The sequence below is a fragment of the Pseudophryne corroboree genome, chromosome 4 (genome assembly GCF_028390025.1).
Source record: "Pseudophryne corroboree isolate aPseCor3 chromosome 4, aPseCor3.hap2, whole genome shotgun sequence".
Taxonomy (NCBI): domain Eukaryota; kingdom Metazoa; phylum Chordata; class Amphibia; order Anura; family Myobatrachidae; genus Pseudophryne; species Pseudophryne corroboree.
This window is the reverse complement of record NC_086447.1, coordinates 184,140,893-184,163,012: the sequence shown is the minus strand read 5'-3', so window position 1 is coordinate 184,163,012 and position 22,120 is coordinate 184,140,893. Positions and strand designations below refer to the sequence as shown.

Here is a 22,120-nt window from a genome sequence, read left to right as displayed (position 1 = left end):
AGGTTTCCCTTTCGTACCCGATAGTGGCTATAGGTAACAATAACCTTTTCATTTGTGATAGCCACTCTTACATACACTCTCCTCAGGAGAATAGAGAATTATTTAGTAAATTTTGGATCTATCTAACATCTACCACCTAAGAGTTTTGATATCTTCACCCATCCAATTAACTAATACAGAGGTTGAATGTATTAATTACCTCTGTACATCCTAACTAGATGTGAATGATCCATAGGGATTTTTTCTTATAATTAACTAAACCCTTGAGACAAATACAGTAAGGATCTGTTATTAATAACAGATAACCCAAGGTGAACAAAAAATAAAATAATATACACACATGGGTTTAACGTAAATCGAACAAAAGTTACATTTTAATAAAGTAATTACATTCAAGAGTGCCCCCAAAAAGACAAAATTTCTGTGCTTTTTGTTCTCTTACAAAAACACCCCCCTAATGATATAACTGTCATTTCATCCCTGGGGAGCACCACCAACTCTATAACATCATAAGGATAATCCCATCCTGCAATCTCTGTAGCAGTTGGTAGTAAATAATTATTACCGTCATGAATTCTCTTTAGTGGTGCAGGAACACCCCCACTCCTCTGTATGAAATTATTCAGTCTCAGCTGCAGTTGCCATTGCGCCCATCAATGAATCAGGTCAGATACTGTAAAGGCTCTATGTGACAGGACCAAATTACATGAATTTAGATGTTTTTATCAATTTTAAAAGAAATAAAGAAACACTTGTGGATCTGCGCACATCGCTAATGTGGTTCACTGTGGCTGTAGGAATTATGGGCCTCATTCAGAGATGGTCATTGCTCCTGCGTTTTTGTATTCCTCACCCCCAATTGGTGTCAGGCTGCTGCTTAGGGGTCACTGTGTGCGAAGACTCATGACCCGTTCTGCACATGCACAGAATGTGTCCTGTCTACGTGTAGGTTCCCCACCATCGGAGATGTGCGCAGACCAGAGTTATAGGAACCACAGCAACTTCTTGCATGTTGTTTGTTTTGTCCATTGGAAATATTAAGTGTTATTTAAATTCTATTTCATTCGATTTTATATTCGATTTTATAGGTGATTTTCTGTTCAATTTTGAAATGGACAGCTAAAACTGAAGACAAAATCACTAGTCAAAATGGAACATCGAATTGAATTTTTATATCGATTTCAAAATCGAATCTTAGTAAATGACTAATATAATGAGTGAAAAAGAATGTCGATTTGATTCAATTTCAGTCGGTTTATATCTAACTTGAAATCAAACTCCCATTAGTAAATATACCCCTTAGTGTCTAATACAGTCAGACCCCTTTTCCAGTGACTATACAGCCTCCTTTGCTTCCATCTTAATTGAAATCGCAATGTACGTCTGCATGGCACGATGCTAACTCTGGTTAAGATAGTAACCTTTCTTAATACTTTCACTGTGTATACCACACTCCAGTCAACCTAATGAGTGTCGACCTAAATAGGGTCAACCCAAAAAACCCATTCCTGTTACAATCTGGACCCAATCTGGACCCGCTAACACACCACAAAGAGGCACACTGGGGGAGTGGGGTCAGGCACACTATAGGATGGGGCCAGATGCACATTAGGGGCATTGGCTCAGAGGCACACTAGGGGATAGAGGTCAGGCACACTATAGGATGGGGCCAGATGCACATTAGGAGAGTGTGCTCAGAGGCATACTAGAGTAGGGATAAGTGCAGAGACACATTAGGGGATTGGAGTCAGGCACACTATAGGATGGGGCCAGATGCACATAAGTGCAGAGGCACACATGGGGAATGGGATCAGAGGCACACATTGAGGAGGATAAGGGAAGAGCCACACATGGGAAAGTTCTTTGGGCCTCTATTACTGTGCAAGCAGAGGGCGAAAGAGAATAATGCGGGGAGTTAGAGATGGGAACACGTGGATTGGAGGAGCTGACTCTGCTGAGATAGTTGGAGTTGAAGCCTCCTATGAAAGGGAGGCACAGGGAACATACTGTAAATCTGGTTCTGCTGCTGCCGCTGATCAGTGTGTCAGTCACAACGCAAAGTGATGTTTTCTATGATAACTAACGTAATACATGTTGAAGTTTGATGTAAGTGTCCAAACTGCACTGGATCCAGTGCATTTGACACTTATCTACTTATATAATACATCTTCTCCCAGGAATGTGAGGTCTACCTGTGATTGGCTGCTTCAAGTACCTGTATGGCCCATGCTGAGGTTGCTTCAGTTCATTCCCTCTGTTATGTTGCTTGATGTGAGCTGGTGCAGTGTAGAAAATGGGCCCGGAGGCTATTGTGGACCATATTCACAATAGTTCCGCTCCTGCCTAGCACAGTACATTCATTGGTCACACAGGTACTTTTATTATAAACCTATGTCTTAAATGATTCAGGGTTGTATTGCTCTCTTACAGGTCATGTGGCCAAACGAGATCTGCTTGTTGCAACGTGGGAGAATGAGGAAATACTCCTCCAATTACATTATCTTGGAACTAAACAAGTTTCTTCTGGGTCTGGAGCTGGCACAAGAGAATAACTTGCAGCCTGATACCAGCGCCATCCGAGCTGAGGACGACACCAACTGCTCAGTATCATCCATAGAGGAGGATTTCCTGACTGCCTCTGAACAGCTGGAAGAGAATAGCGAGGAGGAGAATAGCAGAGCAGGTGAGTACTCTTGCCACCAGAAACATGGTACAAACTGTAACAAACACACACAGTACTGACATTTAGGGATCAATTCAGAGTTGGTTGCAATACATTTTTTCAACCATATGCAGAGCTCAACATCCGCTTCGATTGACAACAGTAGCATAAGCGTATGATTTTGGCACATCATTAGCAGCTTCGCATGTGTTGTAAACCTTTTATTTTATGTGCAACATACACATTTGACATTATGCACAAAATACAGTAATACAGCAGAAACAGCTCCCTGTCTCGCAAAAAACAGCAACAAAAAAACCCATAAATCGCTTTAACTAGTTCACAAAGGTTCACAAAGGTTCCATGTGAATTTGCAGACAGGGGTGTGTGTTCAAATAGCCAGTCACAAGCAGTTGGCATCATCTGTTATTTGCACCCACCCCCTATCACAGGGGTGGGGAACCTTTTTTCTAGCGAGGGCCATTTGGATATTTATAAAATCCTTTGGGGGCCATACAAAAATTCTCAATTTAAAAAAATTACCCTGCCCCCCAGTAGGTCTGCCCCTTAGAGGTACGCCGGAGGCGCGCGCCAAAAAAAATGGGTATGGGCAGTTAAAATGGGACGTGATACACATATGCCCCCAATAGTGCAGTGCCAGATCCACAATTGCCCCCACAGTGCCAAGTATACAAATGTCCCTCACCGTGCCAGGTATACAAATGTCCCTCACCGTGCCAGGTATACATATGCCCCTCACCGTGCCAGGTATACATATGCCCCCCACCGTGCCAGGTATACAGATGCCCCCACAGTGCCAGGTATACAAATGCCCCCCACAGTGCCAGGTATACAAATGCCCCCCACCGTGCCAGGTATACAAATGCCCCTCACCGTGCCAGGTATACAAATGCCCCTCACCGTGCCAGGTATACAAATGCCCCTCACTGTGCCAGGTATACATATGCCCCTCACCGTGCCAGGTATACAGATGCCCCCACAGTGCCAGGTATACATATGCCCCCACAGTGCCAAGTATACAGATGCCCCCCACAGCACCAGGTATACAGATGCCCCCACAGTGCCAGCTATACAGATGTCCCCACAGTGCCAGGTACACAGATGCCCCCACAGTGCCAGGTACACAGATGCCCCCACAGTGCCAGGTACACAGATGCCCCCACAGTGCCAGGTACACAGATACCCCCACAGTGCCAGCTATACAGATGCCCCCACAGTGCCAGGTACACAGATGCCCCCACAGTGCCAGCTATACAGTTGCCCCCACAGTGCCAGCTATACAGATGCCCCCACCGTGCCAGGTACACAGATACCCCTACAGTGCCAGCTATACAGATGTCCCCACAGTACCAGCTACACAGATGCCCCCACAGTGCCAGCTATACAGATGCCCCCACAGTGCCAGCTATACAGATGCCCCCACAGTGCCAGCTATACAGATGTCCCCACAGTGCCAGGTATACAGATGCCCCCACAGTGCCAGGTATACAGAAGCCCCCCCCCCCCCCGTGCTGCTTACCGCTGCTTGCTGACAGGGAGGAGAGCGCGGCTATGTCGGGTGGCGGTGGCGGCGTGTAGGACTTCAAACCAGCCGCCGGTGTGAGAGCCAATCAGAGCTCGCGGGGCGGCAGCCGCGGCTCCTGATTGGCTGCCGGTCCGCGAGCTCTGATTGGCTCACGAAGCGGCGGCTAGTTTGAAGTCCTACACGCCGCCGCCGTCATCCAACATCGCCGCGCTCTTCTCCCTGTCCTGACAGCTGAGACACGCTGCTGCCGGACTGAGCGGCGGCGTGTCTCACTGACAGAAGCGGGTGGGCCGGAGCAAACGGCTTCGGCCCGCGGGCCGGAGGTTCCCCACCCCTGCCCTATCACCATCACAAATAATATGGCTTTCACAGGTGTATATGCTCACTTCCCCCAGGCTGCATGTATTTGCAATTGTGCAAACTCAGTCTTTTTTTCTTTTCTTTTTTAAAGTTCTCTTTATTATTCATTTTCACATTTTCCATATAAAAGTTACATATACAAACATACAAACTAGGGATGAGCGGGTTTGGTCCCCCCGAGAATCGAACCCCCCGAACATCCCGTTCTGAGCCAGTTTCCAAGTCCGGCTCAGGACTTCCTGCCAGACTCAGAAACCAGAACGAGGCAAAACATCATCATCCTGCTGTCGGATTCTCGCGGGTTTTGGATTCCATATAAACAGCCGCGTGCCGCCGCTATTTTCACTCTGGACTTGGAGAGTGAGGGAGACAGACCTCTGTGAGTTGTGACGTCGGATGGGGTCAGTGTGTGCTCTGTAGGGGTGCTATTCATGTCACTGCTGTGTACCTGTGCTGTTAAGGGTGCTGTCCTGGCTGTCTCTGGTGTTTCATGTGCTGTTAGGGGTTCTGCAGATGTACATGGGTGTTGCTGTCCTGGCTGTCACTGTGTTGTACAGGGGCAGGGGCACTGTCCTCCTGTATGCTGTGAAAATACAGGGGTGCTGGCTGTAAAAAATCTGGGTTGCAGTGAAAATAAATGTACACTGGCCCTGTCTTGTATGCTGTAAAAAATCTGGGGTGCAGTCAAAATAAATGTACACTGGCCCTGTCTTTTATGCTGTAAAAATTCAGGTGTGCTGCTGTTAAAATAAATGTATACTGGCCCTGTCTTGTATCCTGTAAAAAATCTGGGGTGCAGTGAAAATAAATGTACACTGGCCCTGTCTTGTATGCTGTAAAAATACAGGGGTGCTGCTATTAAAATACAAGCACACTGGTCCTGTATGCTGTAAAAATACAGGGGTTCTGTTGATAAAATAAAAGTACACTGGCCCTGTACGCTGTAAAAATACAGGGATGCAGTAAAAATAAATGTGCACTTGTATGCTGTAATATTACAGGGGTGTTGTGAAAATACAGAGGTGCTGGCACTGTCCGCGGTTGCCATGTCTAGGCTTGATCTACACAACACTGTATGGGAGGAGGAGGCTCCTACGACCATTTGCACGCCCTCTGCAAGTGCTGGGAGGAGCACCGCCAGTCCAGTTGCTGATATTGAGATTGAGGATGTCACTGTAGAAGTACACCAGGATGAGGAGGATATGGGTGTAGCTGGCGCTGAGGAGGATGTTGATGATGAGGATTCTGATGGTTATGCGGTTTGTTTGAATAAGGCACCAGTGGAGACAGTTGTTGGCCATGGGATGAAAAAGCCCATTGTCATGCCTGGGCAAAATACCAAAAAAGCCATCTCTTCGGTGTGTGGAATTATTTCTCCACAATCCGGACAACAGGAGTCAAGCTATCTATTGCCTTTGTCAATCTATAATAAGTAGGGGTAAGTGTGTTAACCACCTAGGAACATCCTCCCTTATACGTCACCTGCAGCGCATTCATCATAAGTCATTGTCAAGTTCACAAACTTTGGGTAATAGCGTAAACAGTCCACTGACAACTAAATGATATGGTTTGTTTGAATATTATTTCTCTGTGAGGATGAGGATGTAAACACTGAAGAGGGGGCAGGAATCTGAGGATGAGGATGACATCTTGCCTCTGTAGAGCGAGTTTGTGCAAGGAGAGATTAATTGCTTCTTTTTTTGGTGGGGGCCCAAACAAACCAATCATTTCAGCCACAATCATGTGGCAGACCCTGTCGCTGAAATGATTGGTTTGTTAAAGGGTGCATGTCCTGTTTATACAACATAAGGGTGGGTGGGAGGGCCCAAGAACACTTCTATCTTGCACATATTTTCTTTGCCACATTATTCCAGGGGTGCTGCCCTATATGGGGTGCTGCCCCTCTGCCCTATCTGTCCAGGGGTGCTGCCCCACTGCTGTTTAAATCCAGGGGTGCTGTTGCCTGTCTGCTGTGTTGTGTAATTCTCCAGTGGTGATGCCTATGCTGTATAAATCCAGGGGTGCTGCCCTATAATTGCAGGGGTGCCTCTGTATTTGATCCTAGGTTTAACTGAAAGCCTAGAGCAGATATGAAACAAGCTTCAACTTCACAAACAGATTTGTGAAAACATAGCCGCAAAGGTGGAAATGGAAATTGCTATTTTGACGAAGTATTTTTAAACTAGGTGATTCATCGCGCCCTACGGGCGCTCTTCACACCGTCGTAAGGGGCTACGCCCCGTTAACCCTTGCACACCCTTGTGGCGTGCAATATTTTTATTATATGGAGTATTACCTCCAATCATAATTGTGTGAGTGGTTAAATATTGCACGGACAAAGGGCGTGCAATGGTTAAGGGGTGGAAGCCCCTTGCAAAGGCGTGAACAGCGCACGCAGGGCCTGGTGAATCACCTAGTAGGTACTTTGGTTGGGGGAGTAGGGGGTGCGATGAAGAGGCGGATGGGATCCTGGGGTGCCACGTGAGGGGCGGTTGCAGTGGTGCCGCAGGTGGGGGAGGGTGCATGGGTGCCGCAGGTGGTGGTCCGGAGGCGCTGCGGGTGGGGGAGGAGCAGTTGCGGGGTTGCCCCGGGTGGGAGAGGGGTGGATGTGGTGGGAGGTGCGGGGTCGCTGAGGGTGGGGGAGGGGGTCCGGAGCTATCGCGGGCGCTGGAGGGGGTGTGTGGGGGTGCCACGGATGGGACCCGGAGGTACTGCGAGTGGGGGAGAGGCGGGTAATGCTTATCCTGCTTCTCCTCCTGTCAGCATCTAAGCTGCTGTCCTCCTTTTGGCAGCAGCTCTCCCAAAGACTCGCACAGCAGCCAGTCACTATTGTTCGTGCCGGTGTCCCAATGTGCCGCATTACAGGGAAGAAGATGTATGCAATAAACTACAGCTCCCAGCAGCCCTAAGGGGCGGAATGCTTCGGCGCTAAGAGCTGCTGGGAGCTGTAGTTTATGTAGTGCGTCTACTTCCCTGTAATGCGGCGCGTTGGGACACCGGCGCTAACAATAGTGACTGGCTGGCAGAACTGTGTGACTGGCTGAATCAATGTAAAAGGTGAGAGTGCTGTGCAGTGTCAGTGACACTACACACATGCAGCGGCGCCGGAAGCACAAAACCTTTTCTCCCCCTCGGCGCCGACAGCACAAAGCCTCCTCTCCCCCTCGGCGCCGGCAGCACAAAACCTCCTCTCCCCCCTCCCCTCCCCTGTGTGACATTCAGTGGCCGGGAGGGAGCCAAAGTGGGCGGAGCTAGATGGGAGTAAGGGGCAGAGCTACACTGGACCATGCTGCAGCAGGAGGATGATCTGCTACAGCTTCGGCCAGCCAGACTTCATTAGATAAGTGTCTGGAAAGAGAGTGAGTGTGTGTGTATATATACAGTGTCTGTGTATACTGTATATATGTGTGACTGTGTATGTGTGTAATGTATGTGTGTAAACGGTACTGGGAGAGGGGGCATTACGTGTGTAAGCGTCACTGGTATAGGGGGTGTTACTTGTGTAAGCGTCACTGGTACAGGGGGGGCGTGACATGTGTAAGCGTCACTGGTTCAGGGGGCATTACATGTGTAAGCGTCTCTGGTACAGGGGGCATTACATGTGTAAGTGTCTCTACTACAGGGGTCATTATGTGTGCTGTGTGTTTGTAAAGTATGCAAGGGTGCAAATTTATAGTTTGCAGGGGGCGCCGAACACTCTAGCACCGGCCCAGACTGCACACCCACTGCACTGCACAGCACTGTCACCTTTTACATTGATTCAGCGTCCATACATTACCCTCCATTATATCACCCTCTCTATCCGCTACGTTAACCATCTCGGGGCTTCCAGGCCGGCAGGCCAGGTGCTGTGTTGCGGAGTCAGGGCCTCTGGGGATCTGGGCGCGGCTGTGGTGGGGAGGCACTTCTGTGACATCACACGCAGAGCAGGCTCCGGGGCTCAGAAAGTATGCGGCACAGGGAGGGCTATGAAAGTCTTCCGCTGCGCCGCTTTCATACACATCTATGCTGGTGGCCGCAGCAGCTTTTGTTCCACCTGCGGCGCGGCTAGGGAGTGGGGATTGTTGATGCCGGAGGGGGCAGGTGGACTGGCAGCAAGACATTGGTGGTCATTCCGAGTTGATTGCTCGCTAGCAGTTTTTAGCAGCCGTGCAAACGCTATGCCGCCACCCAGTGGGAGTGTATTTTAGCTTAGCAGAAGTGCGAACAAAGGGATCGGAGAGCGGGTACAAAATTTTTTTGTGCAGTTTCAGAGCAGCTTCAGCCCTACTCGGCGCTTGCGATCACTTCAGACCATTCAGTTCCTGATTTGACGTCATGAACACGCCCTGCGTTCGGCCAGCCACGCCTGCGTTTTTCCAAACACTCCCTGAAAACGGTCAGTTGACACCCAGAAACGCCCTCTTCCTGTCAATCACTCTGTGGCTGCCTATGCGACTGAAAAGCATCGCTAGACCCTGTGTAAAACTACATCGTTCGTTGTAATAGTAAGCCGCACGTGCGCATTGCGCTGCATACGCATGCGCAGAAGTGGCGAGTTTTTGTCTGATTGCTGCAAAGCGAATGAATGCAGTTAGCGATCAACTTAGAATGACCCCCATAGGACGCTGCAGTAAAAGGATTGTTTTTCCCCCTATCTACAGCGCAGAGACTTGATGCAGTGGCATACCCTCCAGCTGCACCTTTTTGGCAGGTACAGTACCTTTTTTTTTATGGTCTGTACTGATTTTTGACTCTCCAAGCTTCCATTGAAAGTATAGGAAAAGGGGCGTGGCCTCGCTGGCGTACTCGTGGCCACGCCCCCTTTTCGAATTTGCATCAATGTTTATGTGTAAATTGTTGGAGGGTATGTTGCTGCAGATGCAGTGGGACTATTTTGGGGTGTGGGGCTGGAGCTGCAGCTCCATCAGTCCTATTGCTAATCCTGCTCTGTGAAAACACAGCAGGCAAAGGGCAGAGCCTCCCATTGGATGTAACCTGTGTGGGAGGGCGTTTCTCGCCCAATCAGCTGTGGGCTGGGTGTGATAGACCTGCCACTAACCCAATGAGAGATCCTAGCCACGCCCAGCGTTAGAAACCCAGGCACAGAGTCACAGGGCTATTATATAGGAGATAAAGTGGGGAGAGACCACATTTGTGGCCAAAGTCAGTTGATTTAGAAGAGGCTGAATTATAATCCAGCACAACTGCTGGAGAGGTAAAAGTGATATTTTTTGCCAGAGCATTAGAGAGATGGTCTTCTCAATTCTTTCATGTTAAGGACTCACTCAAATGAATGGCCCCAATTAGTCAACAGTAATTTTGATTTATTATCAGTGTTCCACATTTTGGGATTATTTACTTAGAAGATGCGCATTTGTTGTACAGGGTTCATTCCTAAGGGCTGCGTAGGGTTATCGCAAGACCTTGCAGTGTTAGAAGAGCAGTTTCAGTGATCTTGCATTGCATCAGCTTTCCATTGCACTGCAGCACTAGATGGGCCAGGAGCTCCTGTGAGGCAGAAACAGTTACTGAATAAGGCCCAGGAAGATGTCTGGCTTGCCAGGCTGAGGCATGCTGTGGGCACAGAGGTTAGCATTGTTTTCTCACACAGTCCTTCCTATAGTATGAAATGATTTTTGACTAGGGCAGGGGCTGAATAACAAAAAATTAACTGCACAGTCCTGCTTAGTACTGTACCGAACCCATCCGAAGTCAACTTGCCCCATCCGGGCCTGCTGTTAAGGCTCAGGAGGGGCTGCTAAAACATCTAAGGGGCTGCTCTATTTAAAAATTAAATATGAAAAAAATAAACAAGACACACAGGTATGCTCACATGCGTGTAACTGGGACACACAGGTATGCTCACATGCGTGTAACTGGGGAACATATCCAATCTTGATCCTGTGGTATACACCAGTTTATTTGCATCCCAGCATTAAATCTGAGATTATCTTAATCCCTGAACATGGAGAAGGAGGTACAAATTTGGAGACTTTGGCCCCTAGGTTTTCAGTTTGTCCAGTAATGTGGTAATTATAAATTTGCTTGGGTGAAGTCCTTCCTGTTCCACACCAATATAGGAGTGGAGGTGAAAGCCCATGTGTTGTTCCTGATTGTGTGTGCCTCTCTAATTTTTATTCACCTTCTTGACACTGTCCTCTTCTTCTTGCCTCTTCTCATAATGTGAAAAGTCATCAAATATGGAGGTGGTATGTTTGTAGCTAGCTATGATTCTGAGAACTTGGCAAGCTTTTTCCAGGGGGACCACCTGTCACTGAAATGATGGGTTTATTAAACTGTGCATGACCTGTTTAAACAACATAAGGGTGGGTGGGACAATTCCATCTTGCACCTCTTTTTTATCTTTGCATTATGTGCTGTTTGGGGCCTAGTTTTTAAAACTGCAAACCTGTCTGCCACTGCAGTGCCACTCCTAGATGGGCCAGGTGTTTGGTGCCACCCACTTGTGTCGCTTAGCTTAGTCATCCAGCTACCTTGGTGCAACCTTTTAGCCTAAAAACAACATTGTGAGGTGTTCAGAATAGACTGGAAATGAGTGAAAATGAATGTTATTGACGTTAATAATACTGTAGGATCAAAATTACCCCCAAATTCTGTGATTTTAGCTGTTTTTATGTTGTTGTTTTTTTAAATCGTCCAGATCCAAAACCAAAACCCGCAATGGTGGTTTTGGCAAAACCAATCCAGATCCAAAACACAAGCAGAGATCCAGATTCAAAACCAAAACACAAAACCCGAAAAGTGTCCGCCGCACATCGCTAAACACATATAATGAAATAGTACAGTACAATACATTTGCATAGGCTCAAGGGTTGGAATATTTATTTTTTAAATATCTTTCTTATCTCATAGACCATTATTTAATCCATTCAGTAAGAGCATCACATTAAATTTCCCCTTATATAGATCTTATTGAAACATGTGAATATCTATTATCCATTAATTCCTTATTAATTCGTAACCAATCAAGGAGGCGATTTTATATATCTTATATTTATGCATTATAAATGACTTTATATTACCTATTTCCCCCTCTCCACCAGTAATTCTGTGAACTATTTTAATATGTGTCCAAAGAATAATTTTTTTCCAATATAGGGGTAAATTTACTAAGGTCCCGATTTTGACCGAGATGCCGTTTTTTCATCAAAGTGTCATCTCGGTAATTTACTAAACTCAAATCACGGCAGTGATGAGTGCATTCGTAATTTTTTGGAAGTCCTACAAAAAAAATACAAATGAATACACCATCGGTCAAAACGCGGCTGTTTAAGTATGAATCTCGGTAATTTACTAAGAAGTGCAAAGCAAAAAAAAAACAAACACTGCCGTGAAAAATTACAACTCGTAAAAAAGTGCTAAAAAAAACCAGACCTGCTTTTTTAATCCGTGATTGTATAGGCATGCACGGATCCATGAGATCCGTGCATGTATATCAGTGGGAAGGGGTGGGAAAGTGGTTATTTTCTTTAAAAAAATTGCGTGGGGTCCCCCCTCCTAAGCATAACCAGCCTCGGGCTCTTTGAGCCGATCCTGGTTGCAGAAATATGGGGAAAAAATTGACAGGGGTTCCCCCATATTTAAGCAACCAGCATCGGGCTCTGCGCCTGGTCCTGGTTCCAAAAATACGGGGGACAAAAAGAGTAGGGGTCCCCCGTATTTTTAAAACCAGCACCGGGCTCCACTAGCTGGACAGATAATGCCACAGCCGGGGGTCACTTTTATATAGTGCCCTGCGGCCGTGGCATCAAAAATCCAACTAGTCACCCCTGGCCGGGGTACCCTGGGGGAGTGGGGACCCCTTCAATCAAGGGGTCCCCCCCCCAGCCACCCAAGGGCCAGGGGTGAAGCCCGAGGCTGTCCCCCCCCATCCAATGGGCTGCGGATGGGGGGGCTGATAGCCTTTTGTGATAATGAAAAGATATTGTTTTTAGTAGCAGTACTACAAGGCCCAGCAAGCCTCCCCGCATGCTGGTACTTGGTACTTGACCTAAAGTGACGTCACCGCTGAGCAGAAAGTTCCCACCATTGGTTACAATGGAGCGCATAGGCGCTACATTGTAACACTGCCGTGTGCCGCCTGTCAGACAGTACAGGAGCACACAGCCGATCAGGAGGGTGCTACAACGTAGCGCTCCCTGATTGGCTGAAGAAACCCACTTAGACATCAGTCAGAGTGGGTTTCTGGCATTCGGGGAAAGGAGTCCCATGTGAAAACATGGGGCCCCTTTCAGTTCGTGGCTCGGCTTTCCGTTTTGTTATTTTATTCAAGTACCTGGATTACAAATGGTTGCCCCGAGGACCCTGGGACCCGGGATCTGGTGAGTAGAATTTATTCAACAGGTACCCCTTGGATTCTACTGGAGAAGAGGACAGACCCTCGTGTGAACATAAGGTAAGTATGTATGTATGTTTGTGTGCATGTATGTAATAAATCTTTACTTTCACGGTGTGTGTGTCTTGTCTTTTTTTGGGTATTTTTTTAGTAGTAGTACTACAGGTACCAGCGGGCCCGTTTTTCCGCCGCATGCTGGTACTTGTGGTTCTCCAAGTACCAGCATGCGGGGGAGGCTTGCTGGGCCTTGTAGTACTGCTACTAAAAACAATATCTTTTCATTATCACAAAAGGCTATCAGCCCCCCCATCCGCAGCCCATTGGATGGGGGGGGACAGCCTCGGGCTTCACCCCTGGCCCCTGGGTGGCTGGGGGGGGGACCCCTTGATTGAAGGGGTCCCCACTCCCCCAGGGTACCCCGGCCAGGGGTGACTAGTTGGATTTTTGATGCCACGGCCGCAGGGCACTATATAAAAGTGACCCCCGGCTGTGGCATTATCTGTCCAGCTAGTGGAGCCCGGTGCTGGTTTTAAAAATACGGGGGACCCCTACTCTTTTTGTCCCCCGTATTTTTGGAACCAGGACCAGGCGCAGAGCCCGATGCTGGTTGCTTAAATATGGGGGAACCCCTGTCAATTTTTTTCCCATATATTTGCAACCAGGATCGGCTCAAAGAGCCCGAGGCTGGTTATGCTTAGGAGAGGGGACCCCACGCAATTTTTTTTGGGGATTTTACAGTGTTTAATTTAAAAAAAAAAAAAAAATGTACCCCAGCACGGATCACACAGATCCGGCCGAGATTCATTGTAAAAAAGTCGGCAGTGTTTTGCTAATCACTGCCGTAAAAAAAAAAAAAAAAACACGAATGACATCGACATCGGAACAAAAGAAAAACCCGAATACGACAGCTTAGTAAATCCGTCGTAACAAATTCAAAAAGTTGCAGTTTTACACTTTCGATGTCATTCGTGATTATTCTCCCACCAAATCGGGAGAATTACGAATGTTAGTAAATATACCCCATAGTCTATTATCAAATATCTTCATTCAAAAATTAATTCTGTGATTCAAATATATCGACATATACCATTAACTAAATTGTCCACCTCCCTTTTTTATTTTTTTCCCCTTTCCCCCTCTTTCTTACTATCTTTTCTGTTCCTCAACACCCTTCCCTGCCCTCTCTTATTTTAAACGCTGTGATTAATATACCCTGTTTTCTTTCAAATATAATTCTCAAAAAATATCAAACCCTAAACTTAATATATATATATATATATATATATATATATATATATATATCTTATTTAATTTATAAGGTATATGAACATAAGACCTATTGATCTATACGTTATTAATACCTTCATGAACTCTCTCAATCATTATTCTCATGCTCTACACTATCAAATTTATATTTCTCCAAATTCAACCCACTATATCACTTCCCATGCTCCACTGTACTCCATCTCATTAGACAAACTCACCTATCACCAATAAAATCCTGCTGGTTCAATAACTCCTCCATTTAGCGCAAGTTCAGTCCTACTGTACTTGGCCTGTGTTGGAGACCACCCCCATCCTGCCCTGTGCCACCCATCCAGGCAGGTGTAAGGGGCTGAATTATGCTATTATTCTGCCCCCTGTGTCTGTATACCTGTTTTTCTCTTGTCCTTTTCTTTCTGGCTCTCCTCCCTTTTTTCTTATTTATTTTAAAATCTACATTATCTCCTCCTTCACAGACCCATTTTCACTTCTTCCAGTTGTTACTATCTTGGCCTGCATGTGTAGTCACAGTAGACCGAACATGCAGGTGCATGCTCCGGAGTTGGTTTTTAAACTTTATGGAGAACTGGTTTAATCATTTTGTATTTGTTACGGAAGGTGAGAGGAGGGCAGAGTGTGTCTTTTTTTCTTTTGACAAAACTGGGCCGGAGACACACACCATGGACGTTGGTCCAACATACATGCACAAACCTGATGGCATAATTATTATTATCATCACTTGATTATGTTTAGCATTATGGTACAGAGTGTGAAATACTGCAAATATGACACAATCCACTACTCTTCCCCGCAGAGCAGTGGGTGAAAGGAGGTGTTCCAACCTTCCCCCAACCACATCACCCCTCCCCCACCAACCACAGAACACTCCGGCCCATGGCTAGGATGGTGGGACAGTACCCAAAAAGCGGTACTTTCCTGACAAAACTGTGACAGCTGGGAGGTGTGGATGTACCCATCATCGTCTTACTTAAACAATCTGTTATATATTTGCCCAGATCTGTGACTCTGTGACCAATTTTTAAATCTCACACTGGAAGCCAAATTGGCTGCCGTGGATGTGTGCGGGGAATGTCACTCTGCTGCTGTATGCCCTGACGGGGGAGGGGGGGGGGGGGGTCAGCTCCTTCTGATGTATTGGAATATCCCTTCCGCACTAGTCTGGATGGATGCGGCGCCATGGCCCCAGCACCGCATGTCCCCGCTGGCATGATGAGGATGCCCCGTTATGCGACGAAGGGAGGGATGCTGCCGCTGCTGTGATTACACCATGTCACTCACTCACACAGGCTGCAGACCGGGGCCTTCGCTCTCCCTCCTCCCCACAAGATGTCAGCCAGGACGCCTTTGCCGACAGTGAACGAGTGGTACACGGAGAATGTGAGTAGCCTGAGGGCGAGCCCAGTGCGGCTGGCTGGAGGAAAAGAACACGGAGCATCTGCCCACTCACAGGGGCTACATTGCTGGGACTGGGCAGAGGCAAACTGCAGCCAGCAACCCCCAATATTCCCGGTGCACCTTCTACTTACCCTCCATATACCAGTGACCATGGGCCCATAGTGGGTGTACTGCACCTTCCCATGCTGTGCCAGGCCACTGTACCACCTGCATATACCAGTAACCATGGGCCCATTGTGACTGTGCTGCAGTTTCCCATGATGTGCAAGGCCACTGTACCCCCTAAATTATGTACACATAACATATTATTAAGACACTAGGTCATTCTTCTGGCCCTGCTTCCGCTCTTCACGCCATCACAAGGGCCTACGCCCCCTTGACCATCGCACGCTCTTTGCCCGTAAATTATTTAACCACTAACAACATTACGCTTGAAGGTAATACTCCATATAATACAAATATTCCCGGCCCAAAGGATGTGCAGGGGTTAAGGGGGCGTAGCCCCTCGTGACGTTGTGAAGAGCGCCCGTAGGGCGCGATGAATCACCTAGTGTTATGTAATTATCCTTTATATACCTGGGCAAAACATTTTATTTTAGCATTTGGACAGTGCACATATTCAAATTTGAAGTAAATGTCTCCTCAGAACAGCTTTTCAGCAGGCTTCACCTCGAAATTTAAAGCATCACAAACATTAAGAGCAGAACATCCCAGGCTTTGCATATAGTATGCAACTTTAAATTTGAGGTCAAACCCATCACTTCATAAGTATAGCCCCAATTTGCTGGATGGTTTGCACTGTCCAGGTGCAGCAGTTCTAATGCCAGTGAAAATATTGTATATGTGGCTAAGTATGTTTAATCAAGTCGTGGGATCATAGGTGGCCGTTTTGGTTTACTCAATGTGTGCTCTTGAGATAAGGGGAAGCATATGACACAAAAAACAAAACCATTTTTAAGGACACAATGCTATTGTAACAGGCCAGAATGTGTGTGACGGGTGTAGTAGGGTATGCCGGCGGCCGGGCTCCCAGCGACCAGCATACCAGCGCCGGAATCCCGACCGCCGGCATACCGACAGCTGGGCAAGAGCAAATGAGCCCCTTGCGAGCTCGCTGCGTTCGCCACGCTGCAGGCACGCTATCTATTCTCCCTCCAGGGGGGGTCATGGACCCCCAAAAGGGAGAAAAGATGTTGGTATGCTGGTGGTCGGGATTCCGGCGCCGGTATGTTGGTCGTCGGGAGCCCGGCCGACGGTAAACAGAAGACCACCCGTGTGTGGCAACACAAGTATGGTGAATCTTTGAAGATATTGGACTCTATTTTCAGACTCATTTACTTTATTTAAATGAGTACTGTACTAGAGTTAAAACACACAAAATTACTGTCAGAGGGTATGAGGCATGTGAGAAATGATGGATTTATATGTGACTTCTGTCTGCCCAAGGGTCAGAGTTGTCTTTAAAAAAACAGAATGTTTACAGCGACATGGTACCCCAGCTCTCTATGGGTTAAGGATCACACAGGAGACATGTAATAGCAATGGTATAATACCTTTATTATACTTTTTGTCATCCTTTATTTATATGTATAGATGTGTGCTGGACCAAATCTTGGGTTTTGGATCTGTATTGGTTTTGCCCCAACCGCCCTTGTGGGGTTTTGGTTTTGGATCAGTATTTTTTTAGAAAAAAATCATAAAAACAACTAAAATAACAGAATTTTTGCCTGTTTATGTTCCTACAGTATTATTAACCTCAATGACATTCATTTCCAGTTAGTTTTGACCAACCTCACAGCTCACAATATTATTTTCACCCATTTTCTGGCTGGTTATTAACCGACAGAGCAGGGGCACAAACATACGGCAGTTTATAGCACATCTATGAAATATTGCTACACAGCAGTGCAGTAATAAAAAGTGGTGCAAGATGGAATTGTCCTTGGGTCCTCCCTACCACCCACCTCCCGCCCACCCTTATGTTGGATATTAAAAAGTACATGTATACGTTTTTGGAAGGACTACTGCCGAATACTAATGAGAAGGTTGATGGTGAGGGTGCTAATTACATTATAATCTTGTAAAATACATTTCATAAATTTGCTGCAAATGACGTAACATGGAGGCGGTGCCTAGATGGCCAACTTTCCTACCTCTACTAACTTTGGCCTCACAAATGGATCAGATGCCTTAACAATCATTGTCAGGATTTGTGGAAAAATAATTCCACAGCAGCCACTGGCGGCTTACTTACATACACATCATCATCAACATCCTCAGTGTCAGATAGTAGTAGTTTACTCATATCCCCCTTATCCTGTTCCACTTCCACATATGAATGCTCAATGCCCTCATCACCACCTTTACGTGTACTGCTCCCCACATGTGCAGATGGTGCAGAAATGATGGAAGGAGGTTAAAGAGGTTTCTCTATGAGGACAGTGTGAGAAATATCAGACTCACACATAGCTAACGTGGACACCCCTAAAAGTTCCTCAGGAATGTGTGACGGCTCTGAACTACTGCTTTAGTTATACATTTTTTTGACACTTCTTCTAGACTCTGAGTGAAAAGTTCCTGCATCGTCATGAGAAGCAGAAGAAGATGCCTCACTGACAGTTGCAGAATCACCAATTATAAATAAAGGCCAAGGCCTGAGTCTTTCCTAGCCACTTTGTGTGGTGAATGGCATATTGACAATTTTATGTTTCTCTGAAACTAACTTTCCTTATGATGTTTTTTTCTTTACCACTGTAAAATTATATTACTGCTTTGCTTTTACATGCCCTGACTTAAGCCCTCTATGTCCTTAGGCATCGGCCTTAGTTGATGGACTTGTATTGTCATGACTAGTGGCAGCAGCTGCACTAGTTTGTGCCTCCGGCTCTCCTCTCAATATATATCCAAACTCGAACGAAGTGGGTTACAGCACACACCACTATTTGTGCAAAAAATGTACCACAAACAGTGTTACAATATATGTATGAGTCAGAAATAGTAATCAAACACTGCAGTTTAATTTCACCAACAGCGTCGCACATTACATGAATGAGTATGAAAATATATTACTGTGGTACCACCTACACCAACATTGTCGCATTGGCTGTTTTATTTATACACTGCAATTAAGATTTAAGTTTGAACACACCCCACCCAAAGCAAACTCTCTCTGCACATGTTATATCTGCCCCACCTGCACTGCACATGGTTTTGACTATTAGAGAAAAATTTTGTTGCTGCTATCAGGTCTGAATTAGGCCCAAAATGTGCATGAGTATAAAAATATATTGCTGTGGTACCACCTTCGCCCACAGTGTCTCACAAAACGTGTATGAGTATGAAAATATATTACTGTGGTACCACCTTCACCCACAGTGTCGCACAATATGTGTATGAGTCAGAAATAGTAATCAAACACTGCAGTTTAATTTCACCAAAAGCATCGCATAATACATGTATGAGTCAGAAATAGTAATCAAGCACGATGGTTTTAATTTCACCAACAGTGTACCACAATACGTGTAAAGCCCCATACTCACTAAACGAGAAAGTAAAAGATATCGCTCAGAAGGGCCAATCTGAGAGAAATCTCAGTGTATGCACTTGCCGATGCCGGCACCGTGCAGGGTACCCGCTTCCGACAATATCAGCGTTGCCGGGGACTCGTTTAGTGGGCCTTTAGAGTATGAAAAAATATTACTGTGGTACCGGAATGTTGTAGAGAAAATGAAAATCCTTAGGGGCGCTTCTTGTATACCGTAAGCTGCCTTCTAAATCCAAAATTGGACCTATCCCAAAAGGTCCTAGAATGTGGACAGAAAAAATGGTGTTGTGGATAAGATGGCGCTAACGTTCATGCAAAGGTGGAATTTGTGAGGGAGTCAAAATACTTAGCTCTGTATATCACCGCGGTAGACCGGAGAGGCTCTTTATTCGGATCCCCGATATTGTATTCGACCACGGATAGGGTGAAAGAGATAAAGAACACACAATGTGTAATATTGTTACATGAACAATGGTAGAAAACTTCACCAATCTCATCCGGCGTACCTCACTTACAGTGTGAGTCGTCGGATGACAAATATAAAGGTATCTTTTTTGCGTAAAAGATGATACTTCTTCACATGAACACACCTCACTTACATCAAAGCAGGCGTTTATATTCCTATAAAGGTATCTTTCTTGACCATAGGCACTTTTGCACAGAGATATGATTAAAAAACGTTGGTACTTAATCAGCGTACCTAACACTCACTGTGATAACTGTATGGCTCCTCGCATCATGGTTTCTTTAAAAGAAGGCTCCATCCAGAGAAGGTGAAGGAATGAAAATTTATTCAATAAAAAATATATATAAAATGAAATAAAAAATAAAAAAGACTTGAATCAGCGTAAGAGTCAAATTCCTAAGGGAGGTAAGGACCGTCTTGGGACATAGAAGTGGCCAACTTTTGTAAGTCCCAAAAGTATAAGTAAGACAAGGTCCTACCTTCCCTTGGAGTGAAGGACTGGTCCGCTGATGACCAGTCCTTCACTCCAAGGGAAGGTAGGACCTTTTCTTACTTATACTTTTGGGACTTACAAAAGTTGGCCACTTCTATGTCCCAAGACGGTCCTTACCTCCCTTAGGAATTTGACTCTTACGCTGATTCAAGTCTTTTTTATTTTTTATTTCATTTTATATATATTTTTTATTGAATACATTTTCATTCCTTCACCTTCTCTGGATGGAGCCTTCTTTTAAAGAAACCATGATGCGAGGAGCCATACAGTTATCACAGTGAGTGTTAGGTACGCTGATTAAGTACCAACATTTTTTAATCATATCTCTGTGCAGAAGTGCCTATGGTCAAGAAAGATACCTTTATAGGAATATAAACGCCTGCTTTGATGTAAGTGAGGTGTGTTCATGTGAAGAAGTATCATCTTTTACGCAAAAAAGATACCTTTATATTTGTCATCCGACAACTCACACTGTAAGTGAGGTACGCCGGATGAGATTGGTGAAGTTTTCTACCATTGTTCATGTAACAATATTACACATTGTGTGTTCTTTATCTCTTTCACCCTATCCGTGGTCGAATACAATATCGGGGATCCGAATAAAGAGCCTCTCCGGTCTACCGCGGTGATATACAGAGCTAAGTATTTTGACTCCCTCACAAATTCCACCTTTGCATGAACGTTAGCGCCATCTTATCCACAACACCATTATTACTGTGGTACCACCTTCACCCACAGTGTCACACAATACGTATATGGGTATAAAAATATATTACTGTGCTTCCACCTTCACCCACAGTGTCGCACAATACGTGTATAAGTACGAAATAATAATATACTGCGATCATGGGGCCTAATTCAGAGTTGATCGCAGCAGCAAATTTGTTAGCAGTTGGGCAAAACCATGTGCACTGCAGGGGGGTCAGATCTAACATGTGCAGAGAGAGTTTGATTTGGGTGGGATGTGTTCAAACTGAAATCTAAATTACAGTGTAAAAATAAAGTAGCCAGTATTTACCCTGCACAGAAACAAAATAACCTACCCAAATCTAACTCTCTCTGCACATGTTATATCTGCCACACCTGCAGTGCACATGGTTTTGCCCAACTACTAACAAATTTGCTGCTGCGATCAACTCTGAATTACCCCCACGGTACTTATGAAAACAAAATAAAAATTGTATATTGTATTGGGGTACAGCACAAACAAAACAAAAAAAAATATATATATATATATATATATATATATATATATATATATATATATATATATATATATATATATATAGTTGTGCTCATAAGTTTACATACCCTAGCAGAATTTGTGATTTTCTGGCCATTTGTCAGAGAATATGAATGATAACTCACAAACTTTTCTTTCACTCATGGTTAGTGGCTGGGTGAAGCCATTCATTGTCAAACAACTGTGTTTGCTCTTTTTAAATCATAATGACAACATAAACTACCCAAATTACCCTGATCAAAAGTTTACATACCCTGTAGATTTTGGACTGGTAACATGCACACAAGTTGACACAAACGGGTTTGAATGGCTACTAAAGGTAACCATCCTCACCTGTGATCTGTTTGCTTGTAATCAGTGTGTGTGTATAAAAGGTCAGTGAGTTTCTGGACTCCTGAAAGACCCTTGCATCTTTCATCCAGTGCTGCACTGACGTGTCTGGATTCTGAGTCATGGGGAAAGCAAAAGAATTGTCAAAGGATCTGCGGGAAAAGGTAATTGAACTGTATAAAACAGGAAAGGGATATAAAAAGATATCCAAGCAATTGAGAATGCCAATCAGCAGTATTCAAACTCTAATTAAGAAGTGGAAAATGAGGGATTCTGTGGAAACCAAATCACGGTCAGGTAGACCAACAAAAATTTCAGCCACAACTGCCAGGAAAATTGTTCGGGATGCAAAGAAAAATCCACAAATAACTTCAGCTGAAATACAGGACTCTCTGAAAAAAAGTGGTGTGGTTGTTTCAAGATGCACAATAAGGAGGCATATGAAGAAAAATGGGCTGC

General features: G+C 45.4%; 1 protein-coding gene across 2 annotated transcripts in view; it reads left to right on the top strand.

Moving 5' to 3' along the window:
- The window catches only part of SPHKAP (SPHK1 interactor, AKAP domain containing), a 526,349-nt gene that overhangs the window by 476,090 nt on the left and 28,139 nt on the right, over window positions 1-22,120 (top strand). For both annotated transcript variants that reach the window (XM_063915636.1, XM_063915635.1), the window contains exon 6: window positions 2,431-2,683. In XM_063915636.1, coding sequence (XP_063771706.1) covers window positions 2,431-2,683 — 253 coding nt within the window. The remainder of the gene's footprint in view (window positions 1-2,430; window positions 2,684-22,120) is intronic.